This window comes from Fulmarus glacialis, unplaced genomic scaffold, assembly GCF_000690835.1.
Source record: "Fulmarus glacialis isolate BGI_N327 unplaced genomic scaffold, ASM69083v1 scaffold34234, whole genome shotgun sequence".
Classification (NCBI taxonomy): Eukaryota; Metazoa; Chordata; class Aves; order Procellariiformes; family Procellariidae; genus Fulmarus; species Fulmarus glacialis.
Window position 1 is genome coordinate 28660 of NW_009210567.1, and position 25724 is coordinate 54383.

General features: G+C 39.2%; 1 protein-coding gene across 1 annotated transcript in view; it reads right to left on the minus strand.

Annotated features, from left to right (window-relative positions):
* LOC104076374 (ATP-binding cassette sub-family C member 8-like) overlaps window positions 1-24067 on the minus strand; it is a gene marked incomplete at its 5' end in the record, with an annotated part of 47160 nt that extends 23093 nt beyond the window's left edge. Inside the window, 12 exons of the mRNA XM_009577212.1 lie at window positions 1843-1980; window positions 4565-4645; window positions 5884-5968; window positions 6834-6932; window positions 10029-10064; window positions 11662-11697; window positions 16423-16528; window positions 16618-16693; window positions 18674-18784; window positions 19005-19110; window positions 23587-23732; window positions 24027-24067. Coding sequence (XP_009575507.1) covers window positions 1843-1980; window positions 4565-4645; window positions 5884-5968; window positions 6834-6932; window positions 10029-10064; window positions 11662-11697; window positions 16423-16528; window positions 16618-16693; window positions 18674-18784; window positions 19005-19110; window positions 23587-23732; window positions 24027-24067 — 1061 coding nt within the window. The remainder of the gene's footprint in view (window positions 1-1842; window positions 1981-4564; window positions 4646-5883; window positions 5969-6833; window positions 6933-10028; window positions 10065-11661; window positions 11698-16422; window positions 16529-16617; window positions 16694-18673; window positions 18785-19004; window positions 19111-23586; window positions 23733-24026) is intronic.
* Between the last annotated feature and the right edge of the window lie 1657 nt (window positions 24068-25724).

Here is a 25724-nt window from a genome sequence, read left to right on the forward strand (position 1 = left end):
GGTGTGGTTTCCAGGTTTCTATCAGTGTAACTACATTATATACACAGTGTAACTACCTTCACTTTAGATCTGACACGGAGAATTGGAAAATGAGGCGTGTGGATTGTAAACCCACGTGATATCATTAGAAAATAGTTAACGCAGTATTTGTTTTTCTCTCTCGCTGGAAACTCAGAAATGTCCATGGGGGGATGGGAGGGAAATAGTCTATTCCACTTATTGCTAAGAATTTACACCAGAGGAAAGGGAAAAATAAAGCAAATGAGGATCTTTCTGTGGTCAATTTATTCAGGAAACCCATAACTGGGCTGGACCCTGAATTCTTCTGAGGGTTTTGCTACAGAGATTTGGGAGGGCCACCACATACACTTCAAATTATATTTTTATTTAAAATTCCTTAACAAAATAAAATAAATAAAAAAACTCCATTGGGGAAAATTTGCTAAGGCTTAATGAGAACTGTGCTTAGGAAAAAAAACGGAACTGTCTCTAAATAAATAATTTTTAATTATAAACTTAATACAAATCCTTCCTAGCCTACAGGCTGTTTGGAACAGTATATTTCATAAAACATTACTGAAACGCAATTAGATGATAATAAAAATAAAATAATTCTCAGAGAGTATCTCATAAAACACGAACACCTAGAAATGGGTCTGACACTCACAAGACCATAGCTGTGCATATTAAAAAAAAAAAATGCCAATATATAACAATTGAAAAAGAGGAAACTAAGATGGATCTCACAGGGAGGGGGAGGAGGCAAAAAATTCCTGTATCCTGAGAGACACTAACCGGAAAACCAGAACTGTGTTTAGAACAGTAGTAATTCTTAAGGGTGTATAACTGAGGGACAAGGTCACAGCGGACACCACAAAGGATAAATGCTGCCCACCAAAAACATGATCAGAACAAGATTAATGTCTATCTGCAACTTTATAGCAAGCCAATATGAAGAACAGAAAGCAGCTGAAATATGATTATTGCTTGAGACAGAGTAACGGCTGCTGTAGTCTGTGCAAGATGCAAATGACAGAGGAGGCCTCCTAGGAGGCATAACTGCAGTCATCAATCCTCGTAGGCAAGAAGACCTGTGATGTTGTGCCGGATAACTGTAGCAGAACTAAGTGCAAGGCCAGTGTGAACCAATGAACTAAAAAAACAAAACAAAACAAAACAAAAAAAACCCCCAAACCTCCTTACCCTACTCGATTTGCTTCATCTTTGACATTTGTGATTGCAAACTAGAAAGCACACCTTCATTTTTTTCTGTAAACTACAAGATATAACAAAGAAACCTAACAAAACAATTGAATGCTACACATTTCTTAAAATTTTGCCAACATACAAAGGGTAAAGATGTTCTTGATACATTATGTACAAGTACTAACTGCAAGGTAATACTGTTGTTTTCCTTATATTTCCATGCACCTCAATATCCATAAACACACCTTTTTCTGACAGCACAGACAAATTCCTAGTAACATCCCAGCAGAGGGAAATATGTTACTCAAAGATTTCGCTGTTTTGAGATAAAAAAATGAGCAAAATTTTCTGATGTAACTAATGGGTTTGGATACTCTATATTTTAAATGCAGCCTGTTTTCATGGGCGTATTAAGTATCAGCTCTATGAAAATCCAACCTATTTAGGTGTTCTAAGATGGGAATCGCAAAATTATGGCACCCCAAACTCACTGGCTAGTTTTCAAAAGTTCTTTATTATGTCTCTTCTCACTAAACTACCACTTGGTGGAAAGATGAAGCGAAAGCCTTGTTTGTAGCAAGACATAATCATGCCACATTCTTGCCTCCTCAGAAAAAACGGGAAGAGCTTTCTTACCCAGTCAGCATGGGGTAAGTACTGCAGCTTGTGAGTTACCAGCACAACGGTCCGCTTGTCTTCCCGTAGCATTTTCAGGATCCCTTCTTGCATGAGATGGTCACTTAGGTGGATATCCAGTGCGGAAAATGGATCATCCTGTCATGAGGAGAAGAGGTCAGGTTTTGGAGCTGGCATTTATGGGATTTAAGGAAACTGACATATTTTAATACCAGTAAAACCAGTTAGATCAATATAGAAAATCAAAAGGGGCCATCAGAAGATGAAAATTGTTCTGAGGAACGGTTTTCTTAAATTATATAACAACAAACCTTGAACTGTCTGCCTGCAGCGAGCGCTCAGACATACGGTAACGTCAGCTGTGTAAATGCTATGGTTTCCTGAGGCTTTCCGGGAACTGCTCCTCTCAACAGATGCGTTTCATAGCCTACATAACTGCAGTACACTGCTTCTGTCAGACTCAAGACAGTGCAGCAATGTATGTCTATGGCATATGTGACACAAACTGCTCCGGGCACAGTGACAAAGAGCACATTTTTCCTTTCCTTGTACATAATTGCCTTCTGATTTTTTTTTTTTTTGATCCATAAATCAAAACTTTGTTAACAATGAATCACAAAAGGAGAAATATTGATCAGATTGATGACTCTGCTCAGATGATTGATTTACGACCCAGATTATCTTATTGAATCAATGAATCATATGCAATTAATTTAGGCATAAGCCAATCTGCACCATCTTTTGGAGGACTTGTTTACTTAATCCTACTTACATGGAATTACAAATCTATTATTTCTGCTTGCACTACTAATGGTGGCTGTAGGATTTACTTAGTATTATTATTTCATACTATTAAATTACACTAAACCCAGGGTTTCTTAAAAATCAAATTTTGTTTCCTTTTGTCCAGATGTTTGCTGATAAATTAGGGTTGAATTTGAATTAATTCTGCTTTCTCTGAGTGACATCATTGCCACCGGTTAGTTAGGAAGAGGTACAAGCAAAAAGGTGAGTGCTTTAGAAAATCCCCTTGGATTTTTATTTTCTTCAGTTTTGCAACAATTTATATTGTGACTGCATTAGATATTTTAGTATTGTTGCTTTCATGTATCTACAAGACCAAAAATATCTGAAATCAACAGTAAGATAAATATGACCACTGCAATTCTAATAAATCAGAGCATCATAATATAGAGCAATTAAAAAGTGCTTTTGCAACACAGTAACTTCAGACTGTGATACAGAATTTATTCTCAAAAACGCGTGTGCAACTCTGTGTGCACTGTGCTCACTGAGCAAGGATGTATGCTGTCAGCTTTACTGCTGCACTATTCCAGTCTGGCACAGACCTGAAGAGCATTCTGAGCCCTGCGTTTGTGCACAGCCACCTCGTGCGCCATGTTGCACTTCTGCGAACTGAAAATGCCAGCTCACGAAACATGACGTTGCACTGTAGAGTCAGGCGAGACTGTTCATTAAGGCAGCACTCACCATATATGATTATAATGATGCATTGATTACAAGACAGCTGAAAAAAAATCAATTTGTGCTACAGGACTAGTCTGACGTGACAAATAAAACATGCTGAATGAATGAATGTAACTAAGAATAAAATACATAACGAATTATCACATGACCTTTTTTCATATCTGCAATGATCACAAGAAGTTTAGGGAACACAAAACGTTATTGAATATGAAGTGCACAGTCCTGAGAGAGAAGTTTCATAAGCATTTGTTTACAAAATCAGTCTTAAAAGAACTCAGTGTTTGCAAATACTAACATATAGGATTCCTGATTATTTTTGAAAGATAATAACTGGAAAAAAGTTGTACTGTAGGTGCTTTTACATTATCAAACCGTAAGAGAACCTGCTACAATTAGGAGATTATCGAGGTCCTGCACAAAAGGACAAAAGTAACGAAACAAGTTACAGCCAGTACTGGGTCTGCTGATTTGCAGCCCAGTGCTCTCTACCCTCCTGCATTCTGGTCAATGCCCTGCACATGAAGCAAGCACATATTGATCAGTCTAATTACAGGGAAAGGTCTAAGTAACCTCCCAGACTTTTAGGGATGACCTCTAATGTGCACAGCTCTTCTAATCCCATGTGACTCATATCTGGCTGTCATAACAGCTGGATTCAAAACTCCTTGAAAACTGAGCTTAAGAAGGAAGTCCTAAAAGGAAAGCCAGCAAGCTCACTACTAGTGAGCATGTAGGATGCATCCGTTTTCCCACTTACTAAGTTTTTAGAGCCTGACCTCACTCCTTTTTCCATAGCACTTCTGTTGAAGTTGGGACAGGATATACGACAAGCAGTTCAGGGTGGGAACACAGCTTAGTTTGTTGCAGAAAGGAAACACCCCAGACACAGGACAATATTAATTTTAGGCCTGAGACAGCTTAGGAATTTTATGAATACAGATGAGACTATTAAATTTCTAAGTACCAAAGAGAAACAAAAGGGTCAAAAAGAAATTTCAATAGACTGAGAGGGGAAGCATCAGCATTTCAATTTGTATCCTAGTATCTATCTGTCTGTCTGCAGCATTTACAAAATGCTTCCTACATGCAAGCTAGCTAACAATGGATATAAAATAAACAATGCACATTTGGCTTAGCTTGGTGAAGCACAGTGTTCTGTGTCATCCATGAAATACTCTAAATTCTTGCATCTTGTGCTCGTGTTTACAGCACAAACGTAATGGCACCTACTCACCAGGAACACAACATTTGTCTGCTGGTAAAGTGCTCTTGCCACACTGATACGTTGGCGCTGCCCTCCAGACAGATTAATACCCTGGAGATAAGTAGGAGAAAAACAATCAGACAGTTATAAAAACATCAATTATATATTTATATTTTGATCAGATTATCCACAGAAGACTTTCTGCACAAAGAAACCCAGAGAAATTTTTCAAAAGTGTGGGCCTGCAATTCGGCTGGGACACAGTACACAAATTGTTATCCGGAGCTGTACTCCATACATTCCAGAGGGATGGGAAATGTTTAATGGTTTGTGGTGACATAATGGTGTAGGTGGCATGGATATTCCGCAGGCAGTCTAAACTAGACTTCTAACTCACAAGTTAGCCTTATGAGTCTGGCTGTGTCATGTTTTTTATTTATTTTTATTTTTATAATCCTATGTTGTCACACTATATCAGCTCCATTATGTACTGTAATCAGTAATTGCTAGCTGGGAGGTCAGACCGTGCTGAGGTGAACATTACCCGGTTGCTGTTGTACTTGTTTTTGACCCTTAGTCCCCTGCTACCACCCTGCTCTAAGTTACTTATCCTTCCTGTGATCCACCTGCAGTTTCACAAACATCTTAAGCTCTCATAAGCCAGTCCTGCTGCCAAAAGACGCTACCCCACCTCTTCCCTCCCCTCCCCTCCTTCTGTCAAAAATCATTTGTTTGGCTACACAACGAATTGGGTTAGGAACTAATCCATTTAAAATTAACATGGTAGCCTGTGTGGAGATTAGGCATGGAAATGTACCCTTAAATGTATCTGTGTGTGGAATGGTTTGTTGTGTTTTTTGGTTTTTTTGTTTTGTTTGTTTGTGACAGTGCCAGTATATGCCAGAGTAAATTGTTTACAAATTTGTAACTTGTTTCCTTTCTTGTCACTCCCTAATCTTCCCTGATGTGATAAAGCTTAGTTTGCTGTTTATTAAACACCTGCTCTCTTTTAAATGAAGGGGCTCTAAAAATCTCTGAATTATTTAGTTTTATGTTACTCCTAAAGAAACCAAAAAATGCACTGTGAAGTCAGGATATCTGAGACAGCAGCCACAGAATTAGTCAAACATTCTGAGAGCAGCAGATTTAAATTATTGCATCTCACATAAATGACAGTGTTTCCATGTTTACTGAGCAATGAGCTTTCAGACTAATGACCCAAACGTACACTCAACTAAAAGATTACCTTTGTTGCCAAATAACCAGTAAGACTTTAAGAACACAACAAAATAATAAAAAACCCTCTATATATTTAAAACAAAAATAGAAGCCTGTAGCTGTTTACTGACCCTCTCTCCAATCTGGGTTTGGTCTCCATGAGGGAGAATGTCAATATCAGGCTGGAGGGAACAAGCATCAATTACTGCTTTGTACCTGCAGAAACAAAAAAGGTAATGCAAAACCCACACAGATACTGCTAAAGAAGCACATTTCCTACCTGCAGAGGAACAAAAATTAACCAGCTGGAAAAATCACACAGTGGAAAACATATTTGTTAGCCACTAATTGTTCTAATGGGATCTCTTTCAATCACAGGCAAGTAAATAATATTTCAGCTAAGAAAAGGCATCTTAGGTCAGCTTCCCAATTAAAAATATTTAATAGTTAAAACCAGGCAAAACAAGCACAACTTCTTCCATGGTATATTGTTATTGTTTAGCATTTAACTTTTTTCATGCCCAGGGCCTTTCTTTCTTGTTTCGATAATCCAAGGATGACAGAAAAAATGTGTGTAGGATGTGAATACATAGCCAACCGCTTCTTAAGGGCACTGGGGATGGAATACCAGCAATTAACTTTTAAATACTTTAGAATGTTTGGTAGGCATTTATACTGAATAAAAAGGCAGCCCATTAATCTTTCACAATATACCAAACACTGAAACTGTAATAAACAACTTTCCCACTCCCGAACAGCTAATGTCCTTCTAAGACAGTTAAACCAGTCAATTAGGTATAAGAAGAGAATACTGCATGCTGCACAAACACGGTGCTGCGAAATGAAAACAATTCTACACTTGAGTTCAAGTGACACTGAACTCTGTCCCTTGTGTCCCTCAGGAAAAACATGGTCGAAGGGGGACTGCGCAGAACTCAAGGTCTTTTGTCATGTTCAAGCAGGTGCAGCACATTTGTTACTGGAGGGAGATGGGGACCCACATGCGTGAACTGAGGCCTATGCGACTCCTTTATTTAGCGAAAAGGGGAGTAAAGCATGTACCAGTGCTGAAACCTGTTACCTCTGTTTGTTAAAAGGGCTTTCAAATGTGATATTCTCTTCCACTGTGGCATTGAGCAACCAAGGCTTCTGTGATGCATATGCTACTGATCCTCTTTTCCTGGGGGGAAAGAAGAAGGAGGGAAAAAAAAAAAAAAAAAGAGTTCCCAGCTTACCAGTGCAGTAGGCATTTTTGGAAACCATTTTCTTGTAAAGGAAGAAACTGGTACTAAGTCTTCAAAAACAGTCTTTCATTTTTGTTCTTTAGGACAATCAATAGTCTCCCATCAAGGAAATACATAAAATGTTAAATTTCCAACAGAATACTGAAATTGTTCACCTAACTGAATTTCAGTTTGTTCCCTCTTTTTCTGCTGAGAGGTGGGTTTTGGAGAGGCTAGCTCAGCAGAGCTGCCTCTTGAGCAGTGCAGATGGCAGGCAGAAAATTACCAAAGACCGAATCTCAGCTCGGTTTGGATAGACTAATAAAAACATGTATAGCAGATCACTAGTTAGGCAACACATTTCAGGAGGCATGTTCTAAAAAGGTATTTTTAAGGTGTTTAAAAAAAAAAACAACTCCACACATGCAGAAAGGCAGTTCCAACCCCCCCCCCCCCCAACACATTTATTTTCCCCATTCTAAGTAGAGAACTTGAGTCATAAAGTAAATGGATAGCCATGGCTAAAATCTTTCTATGTCTATAAAGACAAGAAAAGAAAACACAAACAAAAAATATTTGCTAAATTTCCCCCTGTGGAATTGCCCCCATAATGTACCATTAGAAGGGTATGGTCAACAGGATCTCACCATGCATATTTTGTTTCATAGGGATTATTATTACTATTTAAAAATAAAAGTATCTGCCTGCTAGTGAAGTAGTAGTGCTTTGGTGGCTGTTGTGCACTAAGGACCTCAGTAAGGCAGAGCTGGGAGAAAGGCAACATTTTTTATTAGAGCAATTGATACTGTTGGAAAACTCATTGGCATATCACTGTTTCTCCAGAAAAGGGCCAAAAGAGGGATCATACGCCTAAAAGCATATCCGTTTTCTTTCCTGCTATATCAGCTAATCCAACAGGATCTCTCACCCAAACGTAGCCTTTGTCTGCTAGACAGCCATTACAGCAGCCTCTTTCTAGTTGGACCTGGATGCAATTCAAACCATGAGCTGCCAAAATACACCAGGCACTTTATCTTTTTTTTATCAGGAGTTAAGGTCACTTGCCCTGCTCATTTTTTCAGGCTTTCACCAAGCTTGCTTAGAAGTCATTATAGGATCCAATTTTCCTTGATGACCTGAAAGAACACACAGTTACGCTACACCGCTAACATGCTTCCAAGTTCAGATGTCTGATGGCTCATTAGAATTTAATTATGTTTTATGAATTTTCTTTATTGGAAAATGAAACAGAAACAAAAAAAGAAAAAAAAAAGACATAAAAAAATCTCCTAAGCAGCCCAGCCCACAGTCCCAAAATCTAATTCAAAGAGGATTCAGTTCTGCCTCAAGAGGGAAGCATTTTTTCAATTAGTGTGAAATTCTCATCCCAATGATTGAGAAAAAATTGCTCTGAGCATTCCAAGACGAACATGTATTCCCTTCCCCTCTTTCTCATTACTTGAAACTGTGCCTTTGCTGCTCTTAATTCCCAATGTGATTGAAAAGTTACTTCTAATTTATTTTTTGAAAAATAGTAGCAAAGTTTTGAGGAAAGTGTTTTTAGAACTTTTGTAAAAAGTGTTCGTTTGTTCAGTGAAGATACAGGCACTGCCAGTACGATACACTCCATGCTGAGAACCAGCACAATGCCTGGGAACACCATTCATGTTTGGCTTACATTCTGCTTTCAGGACATCAGTGAGAATTAATTACTGCAAGGAATTTGGGAACAAGCAATGAGCTTGCCAAAATTCATTACAGATTTAGAATTTAGCAAACCGCTTTTAAATTAATCTTAATTGCAAATTGACACTAGGATGACATACAGATCATATTTTGTCATAAGCAAAAAGCTTGCAAGTGCTTGATCATATGAGAAATCTATGCATGTCTACAATGCTTCTTACAGTAAAGAGGCAGTCAAACACAACTTTTACTGAAATTGTAATAAACATGTGGCCAAAAATCCGGAGAACAAAATATTCTGAAATGGAGTGTGCAACACTTTCTCTGAAAGCCTTGAACTTACCTAAGGTTTTATGCTTAAGACTGAATGCAAACAAATGGCTTAGCAGACAAAGACTTACAAGAAATTTATTCTGCAGGTGGAAGTAATTGCCTCCTACCCCCAGACTGCATAAACAAACATGTATTTTCATCAATGGAGTATAATTTTTTTCCTCCGTTACACAAGACAGACTGATCATAGCCTCTTAATTACCACAAAGAGGCAGACAGCAAAATCCAACTTTATAATAAATAGGGAAAACCTTCCCTGAGCTGCCTGGAGACTATGCACTTTGGCTAATATAGGATCAAACCTGTTCATTAATTTAGAATCAGAAACGACATTGTCAAGATTGTTTGTTTAAAGTTATTAATCTAACTCTACCTTCACATTTCATTTTGTTAAGTCCAGTAGGCTCAGTACGCATTGAAGATCACTGAAAATAAGACTAGTTAAGGGACATTCATGTATGAATCTCAGTGCCTTAATAAACCTACCAAGTCTGAAATGTTGGCAATTTTTAAAAGAAAATAGATGCACTTGAAACGCAATGGAGTTATGATTATAATGATAGAGGAAATAATACATTGCAAAGCCTTTCCTGTGTGTTTTGGATTGCTGACTACAGTTTTATCTTGATTATTTTGCACAATTCATGAATTTCTAATATCAGCCAACAACTCAAAATAAAATGTTCTCCAGATATGAGAGAAATGTGTACTGTCCTGCCCTATACTATTACTGCCTGAACAAAAAAATATGCTTCCATTATTTTCAGCCTGATGGTAGGTAATAGAACATTCTGATATTGCCAGTTCTGAGTATTCAGGAGCATACCTTTTTGCCGTTATTAAACTGCAAGGGTCACTTGCTTGTTTTTACTTCTAAATCTTGCAGTAGCTGCATACAGAGACAACCCATTTGCCTTCTAAGGAGGAACAACTCATTAAGTGCAGACCCTTCTGAAGAATGTTCACAGAGTTACACAATGGCTGAGGTTGGAAGGGACCTCTGGAGGTTCCCATCAGTTTTTAAAGTGTTGTACCTGAATTCCATGTCAACAGGAGATTCTTTCTCTGGGCTGCAGAAAACAAACACAAGTTGTTTTTTTTTTAAAAAAATTCAATTATTTTAGACAATGCAAATAATACCTCAAAGTATTAACACTATGCTATAATTAAAAATACAACAAAATAACTGATTAACAGAAATAACACTCTCTTAAGTATGCTAAAATTCTGTACTACGTGATATTGACCTAAAAAAGGTATGGTTAAAGCTTCAGTTTTGAGAAGCGCTAAACAACCTTGTAGAAAGTATTCAACACCTATGAGCAAATGCTCAGGGCCTCACAAGACTTTGGCTCAAAACACACTCTGTTCTGACAACACCAAAAACGTTCTACAAGATGCTAGTGCAACAAAAGCACCAGACATATTCCTACAGCACTTACCCAACATAACTAGGATTCCCAGAACCTATGATAATGTAGGTAACTGTTTCATACCGTTTAATATCCTCTCCTACTGTTTAATACGCTTGCCTTACTGTTGTGCATGTTATCCCACTGTTTGCTGTCCATCCCCATAACAGTTTCAAACACGTGAATGTCTAATTCTGATAATATTTCTCTTGTATCTTAATGGGTTCAAATGGTTTCACTTTAACTTGGCCCAAAAATTGCAGTTTCTCTTATACAGAAAGAACTGTGAGATTTCCAAGTATCCTTTACCATGAGGCTTAGTTGTTAGACACATGAAACTCCTTATACTACACACAGATGGGAGCAGAAGTTTTGCAGGACTCAGTCTGACAACCAGGTAATGAGTCTGAGAAATAAGGTAAATGGGAGAGAAGAGCCTGATAAATCTAAAGAAAAGGCAGTAGAATAGTTGGTGCGTCACAGAACCAAGAAAATATTCTGGTCAGTAGAAGACACACAGTTTAGCATAAGTCAAGAAAAGGGACGTCATATGACATTTTTCCGCTACTGACTTCAGTAACAAAGTTCTCACTGACTTCAGCAGGGATAGGATTGTCACTTTTACAAGGTTTACCATTCTGGAGGTTTGTGTGCCTCACTAAAACGACAACCATGTCAGAAAGCTTTGCTCTCAGTTGATTTGTAGATATTCCCCAAATCCAAGCTGAGCTACGTTAATCAGGTAAAAATAATTCCATGCAAGGATCCCTTGCCAACAGATGGACTAATCTGCTACTCCCCACACTTTCAGTTTGTGTGTGCCTGAAGAATGCTAGGTGAGAAAATAAACTTATGACAGGATGTAAAAAATGAAGAGAAGGGTAATGGGGAGAATTTGCTTTAATAAATGAAACCTTTAAAGCAATACTTGATATTATGTTTTAAAGCACAGCATTAGGAAATAATCTGGTTCGGAGTTTAAGAGAAGGATTTTCAAAGACATGCACGGAAGTTAGGATACAACTTTCAAAATCGCCAAATGGCAATGTTTTCATAAAGGAAATCCAGCTCTTATTTTCATAAGTCACATAGGTAGTTTCAAAAATTGTATCCTAAGCTAATTAATGCAGTGAAAGTTTCCTTGGTTTTCAGAATTCTGACTCTGAAAATGCTAAGCATAGATTTTAGAAACCTTTGGTTCCTTCTGTTGCAATCGATTTAGTAGGAAGACCAATAATCGCATACAATACCATACCTGACATCTTCCCCCGTCTCACTGTCAGAAGTACAGCTGCATCACAAATAGAAAACAAAGACTGTTTACTTAAGTCAGCACAGGCAATCTGCCTCAGAAAGAAAAACTATTAAATTCCACTTAGTGCACAGACTGCAAACAGTATTTATCACAGAGCTGCAGCACAGCATCTGTTCCTTCTACAGAAACTGACTTGATTTTAGCAGTCAAAAAAATTTGGTAACAGGTTTTTTTCCTTATAAACATTTAATTTGACTCAACAAATAAAATCACCTCCACTTTGTCCTGGAGATGCTAACAGAACTGAGAAGTCCCAGCGTGACAAGAATGCAGTTCCATTAAAAAAAGGACATGTTCAGGGAAAACAAACTGATAATTTGTGATACTGTATTTTTCCATGGCAGTAACTGCACCCCTGCAGCATATAATGGGTTAGTTTGAACTCCAAATCCCACCTTCAGTTGACTTGCAACATGCTGCGTTCTGTATTAGCCCTATACTTGGGGAGATGTTCCTGTGTAAGTAAGTGTGGGCAGGTCTGAGGGACAGAGAGGTTTTGTTTCCGCTGGTTTTGAACATGTACCAGGATGTTCACAGAGTTGTTTTGACAGGATGACTGGCCATACTTATTACTGATGCTAAATTCAGTTCCATTGAAAAGAATGAAAAATCTGTGTGTGAAGTGGTATAAACAAAATGAAGAAGGAACAACGTTTTTCATGCTTTAAAGAGAACAGTCTCATTAACTTTATGCTAACACCTTTTGCTTATAAATATCCAGGAAAGAAAACTACACCTGCAGTTTAAAAAGTTGGTTTGAGACACTTCCAAAAGTAAGCAATGACCGTATCTAAATTCAATTTACTATAGAATTTGAGAGCGCCAGCCAGCCACTAGTATCTTTTGCCGAAGGTCAGTGTACCGAACAAAGCTTTTCCACAGTTACCTCACACTCCACTCATCTCTAGTGACTGTGTGAACTCAGTGGCACCTTCTCCAAAAACCCATGAACCTGTTGCACATCATTAAGTAGCAACACATTCTTTACAGAAACTATTAAGGGGCTGAAACAGGGAATATCTTTTCCAGCTCTTCCACGCACAACACAAGGACCCTGAATGGCAAATATCAGTTCCTCCTTCATGGACCACCCCAAAGAAGGCCAGGCACCCATTCTACCAGGGAACACCCTGATAACTTGCATCCCCTAGTACTTGTGCATGACAGTAACTCCCTCTCCACTGTGCTCTTTTTCTACACCAGCCTGCGAGACAGGCAGAAAACTGTGCAGCTCATATAATCCATCAATGTAGCTCAAGAAGCAAAGATCAGCCAGAGTCCCTCGTGGCTAGCAGAATTTACCTGTGCTTACTGCAGGTGTGCAACTTAGCTCCCGTTTCCGCTCAGAAAGCAGGGCAAAGCGCCATGCTCACAGGGCACGAATGATTCTCATAGAGTAACACGAGGTGCAGCAGTGCACAGCAATGCCCCGACTTCCTCTGTTTACCATGTTCTTTTGCTGTGCAGCCACGGGTGCCACAATTTTCGTATGCAAGTATTGGTAGATCAATTCCCTGATCTGTGTTTCTGTTCTGTAGCTGGAAAAAATTAATTCTCCATTTGGAGTTTTAGCTCAGCCTTTTCAACCCACTTTTTCCCACTTTGACTTTGTTTTATCCCTCCTTTCTCCCTTTTCCTGCATACTCCTGGCAATGAAGGATGCGTTTATCTCCTACCAGTGTTGAAATGTCAAAGTAATGTATGTTTGATAACGAGGTCTAGATCTGATTTTTCAAGGCATATGGATATCTAAAGATGCAAATATGTGCCTACTGAGATTTTCAAGCTTTCAGATCTCTATTTCCAATTTAAATAGAATTAAGTACCTGAATGTTTCTGAAAACTCCAGTAAGCACGTATTTATAAAAAATCAATGTACTTTTTAGGTATCAAAATAACTTTAAAAATATTGTCATTTGATGCAAATAGTCAACTCCACATCGAGTAGAAGATCTACTGTTAACAACCTTAACAAATCTAGCACTTCCTTTACATTATAAGGACTCTAGATTCACATGGGAATATATATGTCCTGTTTAGAAACAAATGACATAATTTTGTTTGAGCAAACTATTTCTCGTTTGGATCAATTTTCTGACATTATTTACTCCAAAAAGACTTATACTATAAACTGCTCCCTGGACTTGAACTGGGACTATTTAAAGTGAGATACTGCCCAGAAGAAATTAGTATGGCATATACTATAATTATTTACTCAATAACCAGTCAAATCAATATTATTTACCATCTGTTCAGAATGGAAATAATGATTTCTCTATTTTTGTTAATCTCTAGCCGTATTATAAAATATTTATGCTGAGATGTTCTCAGCCTGCTTTGGACAAGGGTCAGTAACCTGAGCGGGATCTTGCAGGCACACACTGTAATACAAACAACACAATAAAATCACAAATGAGCCAGTGCTCACTTCTGATTAGCTGGTTCCTAATTACATTTCTTTTTAGGGTTTTGAAACAAATAATTTTTCTAGGAAGCAAATAAAGATGATATGCAGTTAATCCTGTTTTATCAATAGAGCATGGAGGCACAGAGGAGGGAAATGACTTGTGCAAGGTTATCCATTAGACCAAGGGAAGGGCCAGGAATAGAATCTAGATTTCCTGAGCACTGAGTGACATGTCAGCAGGATGTATCCTTCGTCTTCATAGCTGTGACCTTGGAGGAAGGGAAGGGGGAGGAAATTTGGAATTAAATAATTCAGGACTGTTCTGCAACGTGAATGACTGAAGCCAAGCATTTGTCTCATCCCAAAGAAAGAGCTGTAACAAGGATCTTACTGATTTCAGTGACACATTTTATTACCTGAGCTAAGGCTACGAGCTCTGGTGATTACTTGATAAGACTACTCTCCTTGAACCTGGGATAATGTTGCATGTACCTGGTCAGGCATTAGTATTTTCTTATCAAATTAAGGGAGCTTTCATCTGATAGCTTTACAACACAGGTGTGCAGCCTACACTGATTGCATCTATCATCCTGAATAGACCAGTGCACATGGTCAGCTCTGAAAGATGAGACAAAACATAATCTCTCCCAGTGCAGCCAGCACTTACAGTGCTAAGGTTGTTTCAGCCACAAGCCCCTTTATACATATCTGACAGATAGCAAAGCAAATGTGATAACAACTGAATTTTACCTTGTGATACTTTGGCACATACAGAAGACATGAAAACCAGTTCTGACCTTTGCACTGTTGCGAAGCACATACTTCTAAACAAGTGCTATTTAAAAACACAGTTTGATCAGAACTATCATGTCATCTGTTTTAGTTTAGCACCAGACATTCAAATTATCTTCTTAATCATGTTATGTCAACTGTAAAGAACTACAGCCTTGCTGAAATGAAATTAGCTCACCTAATAAGGCTGCAGGGATTCTGTATCGTTCTTCACCATACTCCGATTTTCTGCTTAGGGAAGTATGTTTTAATGGATAGATCACCACATTCTGGAACTTTGGCTTCTGTTCTTGTCTCTCTCACCAGCTGAAAGGGTCACCTTCCTATGTTTCAGTTTCCCCACCTATAAAATAGGGAACCTTCCTTCCTTGTACTATTACTATTAAAGCATGCGTAATTCTTAGTAGTGTGACCGGCTTACGCAGCAAGGCTGAATATAAATAATATCTCTCTACAAGCTCTCAAGGAATTTGAGAGAATTGTTTCACGAAATCAGTGCAGAACCCACTGGGTAACAATGATCCTCTGTCCATCAGAGTGCGTGGATTTGACTTACAGTTGCACTGATGTTCCTTCAATCCCAATCAGTTGGAAATAAAATTGTTTCTCTATGTTCTTCTACAATTTGTCAAGCTTTACCTACAAATAATTATATCCCAAAAGGCAAAGTGTAGTCTGTATGGCTAGGAATTCTAGTGCTGTAAAACAAACAAGCCAAAAATGTTCACACACATTGATCAGACAGTGTACTAGAGATGGCAGTAATTTACTGGAAACCACATACAGGAGTTGCAATATATTATACCACTTGTCATTTAGTTTGAGGGCCAAGACACTAAGCCCAAACAGTACAGCTGCTGGAGTTCGGTAGCATTTGTCTTCCTCCCTTCATGGCCAGTACAAAAGTTAGAGACAAGTATAATCTATAACTGGCTGTCAGAGCGCAGCTGCTGTGTCCCCTTGGGAAAGGAGGGAAGGACATGATTATCTCCCTCTTGTCAAATCAGGGATGCACTGGGGGAGTACCCTGAGGTCACTGCCACTTATAAAAAACTCTTCAATTTCTCAGGCACTAGACCAGTACTGGGATGGAGCACACACCTAAAAGCACAGCCAGGGACCACTCCTGGTGAGCCGGTACCTCTTTATAGTTCCATTCAAACACATAAGCTCAGGCCTGAAAGTGCAAATGCCATTCTGTAACAGCACAATACTTCAAGCTAATTAATTCTGATTCCAAATTAGTTACGATTTCACTCAGGTTATGTTGCTGGAGTGCAGAATGCCCAAGTATGTTTATCTATTCCTATTAATGGAATAGATAGCTTGTTTGACCCTGGCAGGGGTTCTTTCTGATGTGCTCCCCTACCACTTAGGGTAAGGTTTTTATCCTGACTGTACACCTACAAAATCCCTGACTCCACAAACAGGTTCCCAGGATAGATTTTGGCTTTTTTCTGCATTATTATTCAACTCAAACTTGAATTTTTAAATAGCATTACCTGCTCCAGAATATGTTCCCAGACATCTTCTGCATCTCACCAAGTATGGCTAGCAAGAGAGATGACTTACCGCAACCAACCTGTCCTACAATCATTGTTAGCTGACCTGTGAGAGAGGAAGGTCATATAAGCTTCTGATTTACCAAATGCTCATGAAAAAACATCTTATTCTGTATAATTGATGTCATTTTGTACCTTGAGGGATTCGGATATCAATGTTGGACAATGCTGGAGGACCTTCAGGTGTCCAAGTGAAAAATCCATTTGTGATCTACGCCAAGATGGAGAGAAATAAGAAACAGAAAACCAGTTTTAGAGCTGACTTTTCAACATCAGAGGCACTTTTTCTGTTTTCATTACTGAGCATAGGAACAGAGTTAGCCTTTGCTCAATGCAGGAAACAGATCTTCAAGTGACTGATTTTGTAGAGGCCTGCATTCTGATGTGCAAGAATCTCTGACCTCAAACAAGCACAACAATTAGAAAATTATGGAAAATTCCTGAGGAAAAAGAAGTTGCTGTTTAGGGTTTCTTTTGTTTTGTTATTTGTAAGGTGGGCACATGAAATAAGTTAAATGACTACGACATGATTAAAATATACAGGGTCACGGTTTGCTCTCTGCAGAGCACGGAATGTCACTCTAGACACACTGCAGCATATAGAGCAATTACACAGTCCAAATTCCAAGCAGATTTGCAGAATTTTCCACTGAAATCAGATGTTGCTGCCTATTACAGTATTTTCCTTTGTATTTCTGATATGATTCTCAAATAACCTAGGCTTTGCTAGATACAGAAATCTTTTCACTGAAAAAGACTAAAAACAAGAAACAAAGCCTGTTCAGGACTTTAAATGGAGGAGATTTCCATGGATACTGTGAAAAACAGGAAACAGGAGACAATTTTAAAAGGCCTGTATTTATACAGGACCCTCTTCTCTCACTTTTTCAGAGCCACCGAAGCCTTCAAAGCCTTTCAGCAACGCAAGGTACAACATTTTTTGATCTCAGAAGAGTGGAATGGGACACTTTTATCCTACCCTGGAGAAAAAAAGTGATGCTCTCATCTTGGGAAACAACCTGAAAGAGAATGAGCAAAAGAAAGTGCAGTGTTCCTCCCTCTAGATTACCGAAGGCAGCTGGAAGATCCTCTCTCAAAAAACACCCCTTCAGGGGCAATGAGCTGCAGACAGACAGTACCTAGTAACTGCAGAAGTTCCCTGACCCAGGCGCCACCAGTGACAACCATGTCAGCAGATGGAGCCAAAGATTATAGCTGGTCCTGGCTTTCTATTCAAGACCTTACAAATACTGTCCTTACAGAGGTTACTGCTCTGGCCTCTCCTTTGCGACAAACCCCTTTGTTGTCACTCCAGGCTGTCTTTTGATCCAACACCCCACTCAAACTCCTCTCTCCGATATTCCTCTTATTTTCCTGGAAGTCTATTCAAGAAGGATCCTGCACCAAAGCAGCATGTCAGATGACAGCATCTAAAAAAAGCCTGAAAGCACTACCAGTTGTCCTACTTAGTCCCATGAAACTGAATTATTCATTCTCTTGTCTCGGAAATGCAAATGTAATAGCAGGCTTCCTAAATAAACAGCATCATCACTATAACAACCATCAGGATTTTTATTACTTCTGGCCATTTCTATAGCAAATCAAGAGCATAAGTCTTCAAAGTGGCACAGGTAATTTTAATTTTTCCTTCAAAGAAGTTAGGTCTTTGGGGGTTAGTTTTTAACTTCATCTTGAAAGGCTACCAGGAATTTCAAAAGAGGAAGGGAAGATGGATGACAAGATTATTTTAGGAATGTCTAAAACAAATTCTTTTAGATTTTCTTCATACCATTTTTCTGTAAAGGCACTGGAAATGGAAGAAAGAATCTGGCATACATAAAAGGTTGGACCAGATGATCTTTTGAGGTTCCTTCCAACCTGGGCTGTTCTATGTTCTAAGTTGGAAATTTTTGTCATGAGAACAGGGCTAATGACTTAAACACTTCAAATAGAAAATTGCTGAGTGAAGTCTAGAGGGATATACACAGCTAATCACAACATAAAGGTCAGTAGTCAACTCTTAAAATGGAAGACATAGAAAAGAAAGGTGGAGGTTAATCTCTGACATAAGCACAAGTGTCTGACAGTTCACATGGAATGCTGGTTCTTGAATTTGAAACTGCCATCAGAATGCAAAAGTGACTATTAGTGAGCTATAGTAACAGTGTTATTAGAGTGACCTTCATATCACCTTTACACAAAAATCATCTGCTTCTGTGATGTTAATGGGTCTTCTCATGTGAGAGCTGTAATTGTTCCAGTCCTCCCTGGCAGGCTTCTTGCGGTTAACAACTTTGAGTGGCTGTGCAAAATCAGAAAGACAGAAATAAGCAATAATTGGTGGCAGTACCAGCAAAATGTCCTAAACGCAAGCAACCATGCTATGACCTATACAGTTCAGAGTATTAAAAAGAGTTTTTGCAATTGCAAGAAATAATCTGTAGGAAATGGAAAAATAAAAAATTTATTCTGGGTACAAATCACTCCAGCCACTTCACCTGCAATTAAACAGCACTACTCACCACCGCCTGGTATTTGTTGTGATTATCTGCACTTCTTAGCTCTGAAGATTTATCATGCTCTTCTCCAATTTCCTCACTTGACAGGAATTCACTCAGTTTCTGAACACTGAAAGGGAAAAAACAGAATCACACCTCGGCCTGGAATGGCAAAACTTTTGTTCGCTGCCATGTTTATTATGGAGCATCACTTTTAGTATTTCAACCGCTGTCTGCTGCATAGTTTGTTTTCATTTTGTTACAGGCATATGAAAACGTGCAATGAGAAGTTACTGCAAGGAAGTTGACAAAACCTGCTCTGTAGTCTATTAACAGCTATGATATTTTAATGGTTTGTATAGATGCTTCTCAAGTCTTGTCTTTTCTGATACCACCACAGGGATTACACGAAAGATTTTTTCAGGCATTTGGTGGGGTGCAGACCAGCTACAACAGTAGCTTGTTTTGAAGCCGCATGCTGAAGTAGAATTAATGTTATTTATATTACTGAAGTGTTGCACAGTCAGTTCTACCGAACAGTCTTATGAACACCAGCACTCTGATGAAATCTGTACACCGTGAGCTAAATTCAACCAGCTATGATGAAATACGAAGTGTATGAGTTAACATGGTAAAGGAACATACCTTAAACAGAACAGTGTTCAACAGATGAGATATAAAAGGAATCCTGACAACCAGTAAAAAGGAGACGGTATAAAATCTTCACAGGCTGCTTAAGATTTAATTAGCTAAGAGATAATGTGCCTTTATTATGACATTTAACAGATCATGACATCAATTTTATCTCTGTGCCTGACTTTATGAAATGTATGTCTAATCTACTCACAGGGACAGCAAATGAAATTTGTAAAGGAAGTGGATTGAATCATGAACTCAACATCAAAGGGGCTCAATCAGCTCAAAATAAGTTAACTACCAGTTTCCAAAATGATAAAGTGCCAGAAGGCCATAAGTTCCTAAAAATAAATTTATGGACAAGGACTGAAAAAATTGGTTTCAATATTTAGCCATAGGCTAATTGGGGAGAAACAGGCAAATGATGCCACTGTAGCATAGTGATACATGGCTATCTGCTAGTACGCAAATCTTAAAAAATAAAAATAAACCCCCCAGCATTTATTTTGCATTCCACTACCAGGGATTTCTTCTTCAGAAGGAGACTTAGTTTCCTCTAAGAACCTCATGAGATATCCCACTGGTGCTTGGACCAAGGCAGTACAGAATTGCCTAAGGCAGACTCCCTGTACTGTTAGCACTTGTCCTGCATGTAGAGATCAAAGCCACCTGGGGACTCCCTAGGAGAGAGCTGGTTCTACAGTTTTTCTGTCAACCTGCCCACTTGCTAATGGCAGCTGAGGACTAAGAGATATACAGTGGGGTGAATTTAGCTAGAGCAGGTACTGCAATCTAAGCAACTGAAAAGAAGGAGAATAACTATTTGGAATGGGACAAGAGGAGTAACAACTAGTTCAGGCTCAATGTTGGACCAAAATTCCTTAATGGGAAGGTCTACTATCTCAAAGGAAGAAAGCAGAAGCCCCATCACTAGAGATATTTATACCTATTTGCACAAAGCTCTAGAAAACAGGGCTAGGAATGATCTTACCTTTTTAGTTCAGTGAATCAGATGTTTAAAAGAACATTTAAAATGTCTTTAAATGGACCAAATGATGGTTTAGATGCTACTTACATGGAGTTGGTATGCAGCTGCACCTACATTCTCTATAGGAAAACTACACTGACATTTGAATAATTGCCCTGAAGGTATAAAGAGCAGATAGATAAGTCCCCTGTGATCTATACCCTGCTCCAGGGTCTAGAGCGGGAGGAAGAGAAGACAGAGAACATGTTCTTGGACCATGCATACCCAAACAAGACCATGTCTCTATTAAGTCATTCAATAGTTTGATTTTTGCTTTCTGCTCTCTGGTTATGTATCAAGGTGACTGTACTCTAAGTGCCAAGACTTGTCTCTGCCAGCCCTCTGCCCAATGCTCTGCTTTATTCTGGAATTGCTGCTCCTGTGGCAATTACTGAGGAAACACAGTATGGCTGTGAGAAAATCTTTTGTTAGAGACAGCAACTCATATTTCAGGATGCCACACCATTCTACACTCTTAAAGAATAAAAAAAGTACATTCTTCTGCAGAGCTCTCGCTGACATCACAATTTCACTAGTATTCCAATATCTCCATGGGGGAGCTTATTTTTAAGCCATGGAATAGACGTATTGATTAAAACATGGTTATTTGCACAGCTGACTGAAAAACCAGTTTCATATTAAACCCAGTAAGATACATAATGCCATTCTTGCTACTTGACCTTTGCTGATGGAAAATTGCACACTGTACCCTTTGTCCTTGAAGACCTCACATTTAAGAAATACATCAATTGGCTGCTCAGTTTTAATTTTCAATGGCACAAACACTCTACATATTAAAAAAACTTTTCAAAGAGATAACAGAATTTCCTACCTTCCTAAAGACTTTCAACAGTTCCCCCTCTCAGAAGTAAACACCCTAGCCCCATAACTTGGAAAGTTTGCAGGGACCCTAGGTGGAACAGAAGCTTTAAATCTGTTTTACATTGGAATCAATCACACAGTTGTTCTGATAGTGTCAATGACAATCCATGAGGATGCTTTGCAATTGGGCACATGTGCAATGATTAAAGATACTGACAAGTTTATTTGTGGAGATTATTGCCCTTAATAGCATCTGGCATCAGACACTATAGCCAATATTAACAGAGCAGGGGTTGTGAAGTGCATGAGATGCAGAGCCAGTAACACCCTCTTGGTATCATTTATGTGCTGGTTTCGCTGCTGGATCAGCTTCTGCTTCGCTTAGTTCCTTTCCATCACTACAGGAGAAGCTGTCTTGTATACTTGCTAAAAACAAATAGAACATCTCAGTCTAAAGAAAACTGAAGTACAACTTTATCAAGTTAGGTTACCTTTACCTGATCTTACTGATCAGCTACTTATTAGCAGGAAGGTATAAGAGCAGAACACAGTTATAGCAACCAAACATTAGCTGTGCTCAATTGGCACAAACACAGCTTTCTAATAACTGTCTGCTTTTTCACATTTACCAAACTATTTAAGCAAGCATGTGTCTGCATGGGTTGAAAATATCTGGCACGTGCTTCCGAAATATTGCACTTCTAGGGTACTCAGAAGACCCATCTAGAGTAGCACCAGCAGCACTATGGAGCAATGCACTCTAGAATACTACCTGGGTTACTGCAATACAGACAGCCAGGAAGACAAGGATCACATCAACTTTGTTACAGAGTTTGAACCGGGGGATTCCTGTCTGCACCACAAATGGCAAGGCAATAGCCTGCTAACAAGAAGATAACTACAGAATAACTCATGAAGAACTCCTGGCTAGCAATACTTGGTTGATGCTAATTGCTTTAGAATTGTTCCTGCAGCATTAACAGGCACACAATTAATTTACAAAGAAATCCCTAGACAGGCCAAAATAAATGCCCATTATCAGTGTGGGCCCCCAGATACTTTGCTGGCTGCAATCTTAGCATGACAATTTGCCATGACTCCAGGGACTACCACAGTGGCTGCAAAACATTTCATGCCAGCTGCTCACGCTCTCAGATTTCACATTTGTTAGGAGAGAGGACACAGCTGTGACTTTGCACTGTCAGGGAATTTTGAAACAGCGAGGGCAATCTCAGCCTCCTGCTGTAGTCTCCTTTCCATCTCCAAAGCGACACAAAGGCAATTAAGCAAGGGCTGGTGTCCAGTATCTGTCCCATAGTTTAGACGAGCTCTTAAGACAGCTATATTGGAGGTCACAAAGAGGTCCTAATAAAGTAAGAAGCGCAAACTCTTTCTTCCTCCCCTATCAGTCAGGTGGAGTTACACCAGGTATGAAAAGCTTTAAGTATTTTTTACACAAATCTGTTGGTGCTCAAAGTAAAACTCCCAGTGAAACTGCAGTTCTACTAGTTGTTATTTCAGTTTTTGAACACTCAGACTAACATGTTCATAAGAAAGTAAAAATTCATCAAGTCTGGAGCAGACATTTAGTCATTAAGTTACTCTCACACTTAACAGTGATTTTTATGGTTTTTTGTTTGTTTGGGTCTAACTCTCCACCAACAGGAACCTCTCAGGCAGAGGGGTGGAGGATGAGCGCAGCCCAAGAGATACACACTGAAACACATGTACTTCTGTGATTACCTTTTTCCCTTCTACATGCTTGATCGAGGGAAACATTTGGATGATTTACAAAACTAAATCTTCAGTAAGTTTTCACTTCCTTTCCAGTTACCACATATATGTTGCATGCAGTACCAATATAGCTCAACCCATTCTACACAATGAAGTACTAGCTGTGGACCACAAAATATTGGTTGCGACAACTGTATCAGCAAAGAACTTGGCCCATGTGCTATAACCAAGGGAACCCTGCAAGGTAAAAAGTTAGGAACCAATTTATAACGACAACAGATAAATAATCACCACACTATTTCTAAACTTACAATTGGAAAATGAGCAATAGCCACATTCTGAAAAGTCGGAGAGGTGGTAGCAAAGATATTAATTTTACGTTCTTACCTTACTAGTGCTTTGACAGTGGATCTAACCACACTGGAGAGCAGGAACAACGGAGACACAAGAATATGAAACAGGGAGATGGAGGCAAATGCCACGGATGGGGAGAAGTCAGCCTTTCTTGTCAGATGAGCATGGACCACAAATGTCTACAATGAGATGGACATCATCATCAGCGTTTTGTTATAAAGAAGAAAACGCACAAAGACTTCATATTTTATTTACAGAATCTTAATTTATACTCTCTTAACAGTTTGGAGGAGTGCTGCATACTCCGGGCTGCTTCTGGTCACAGACGACAACTGGGCATTTTCCATTCTTCCCCAGAGGAACTGCAAATGTGTAGCAGGTTTGCATCCTGTCCTCCTCCTTCCTCATTTCCACATCACTTATACTTGAAAATGCAGTTGTAATTAACACTACTTAGAAAAGTCCATACTTACTATAAGTACAGCTGCAATTGGTATTGCTGCATTCATAAAGACTGTGAAGGAAAACACGTAGGAACATTTAGAAACAATTTCCATTCAGACATGCTAAATGTTAAAATACTACTAGCACTGGTTTACAGTGGTATTTTCTATGTTTAAGATAGGAAAAATGCACAACTAGCTACACACATCAGTACATTGTTTTAAAATGCCTACAGTTCACTTCTCTTCACATCATCAGAACAGACAGAACCCAGCGGTGCACCCTAAAAAAAGATGACTGATCCACTGGTTTTGAGCTGCGATCAGCTCCCAGGCAGTTCAGGCGAGGGACGCTGCAGGTCTCCGTCTCATGACAGGCAGAAAGGCCGGGCTGGTACAAGGTCTGGCGGGCTACTTGAATACCTGACAGCGAGAGGAAGGGAGACCCAGCCGAGACTGCACAGGTTGTAGCTCTGGGACTGCCCCGCGGGCTGGCTGCGCACCTAGCTCTGCCCCAGCCCAGCGGCACGACCTCCTGGAGAGCCACAGGCACGTACGTCAAGTGGTGACCTCCTTCTGGGGCACCACTTCTGAGGCAAGGGCTTTGTGGTCCCTCAGGTTTCGGGATGCAGTTCAAAGGGTAAGGCAAGATTGGCAACCCTGCACTGTACCGTTGACTTGGGGTATTCTTAAGGAGGATTTACCCATAATTACTCCTGCTTTGTCAGGCTTCGCTACTTTGTGAATGTCCTCGGGAGCTCGATACAGGTTCTAACAATACCTAAATGTGGTAGAGCTTTGATTTCAGCTGGGCCTTGAGTTATTAAAATGCAAACAATGAACCAGTTTCCCCCCTGACCTCAAACAGTGTCTGTCTTGGTGCCCTGGATTCCCTCACTATAGCAACTCAACACTACAGCATTCAGAGTTTATTAAATGGATAGATGGGAAGAGGCAAGCAATACCATTTCTGTATAGGGATCTCTTTTAGATTGGGCAGGAATATGGGTTAAGAATGCAATAATAACCAGTTATCCACCTGGGAGCTTGAGTGAGAACCAGAGCTACTATCTTACCCCAACACATCCGTCCCCTCTATCGCAACCTGAGGATATTATTTAATCATCACCTTTTCATTTTGACCTTCGCTCAACTTTATTTCATGAAATAAGCAATACAGAGAAAGAATATAGAATCTACAGCTAAAATAGAATTAAAAGATCAGTACGCGTGTAACGGAGAAGAAAGAGGCTAGCCACTTCTTTTCTGTTTAAACTACGCCTGTTCTTTTTTCCTACCAGGTATAGCCCATGTTCAGACAGTAAAAGCACTCCCCAGTTACTTCATCTGAAGTGGAGTGTCACCCACAAATACTTCTGGTTGACTGTTTGGCCATCCTTTTCTGGGCATAAATCCCCTGAAGAATTTAACATACTGCCAGATGTTCACTCTTCCTACATTTAGAAGATCTGTAATGAATCCTGTAACATACTTGTAAACCGTGTACTCAAGCTTAAATAAAATAGCTGTGTTATTTCATGTAGCTCTAATTCCTTGACAGAGGGGAGTATTTGAAAATATAGGTATGTATATAATTATATACACAATATATATTTTGTGTATATAATTCCAAAATAAAAGCTTAGCCTTTGAAAGACTAATATGTATTAAAGCCTAGAAATTCACAGTTTACTCCTCACCCTAAGGGGGGAAAAAAAAAAAAAAAAA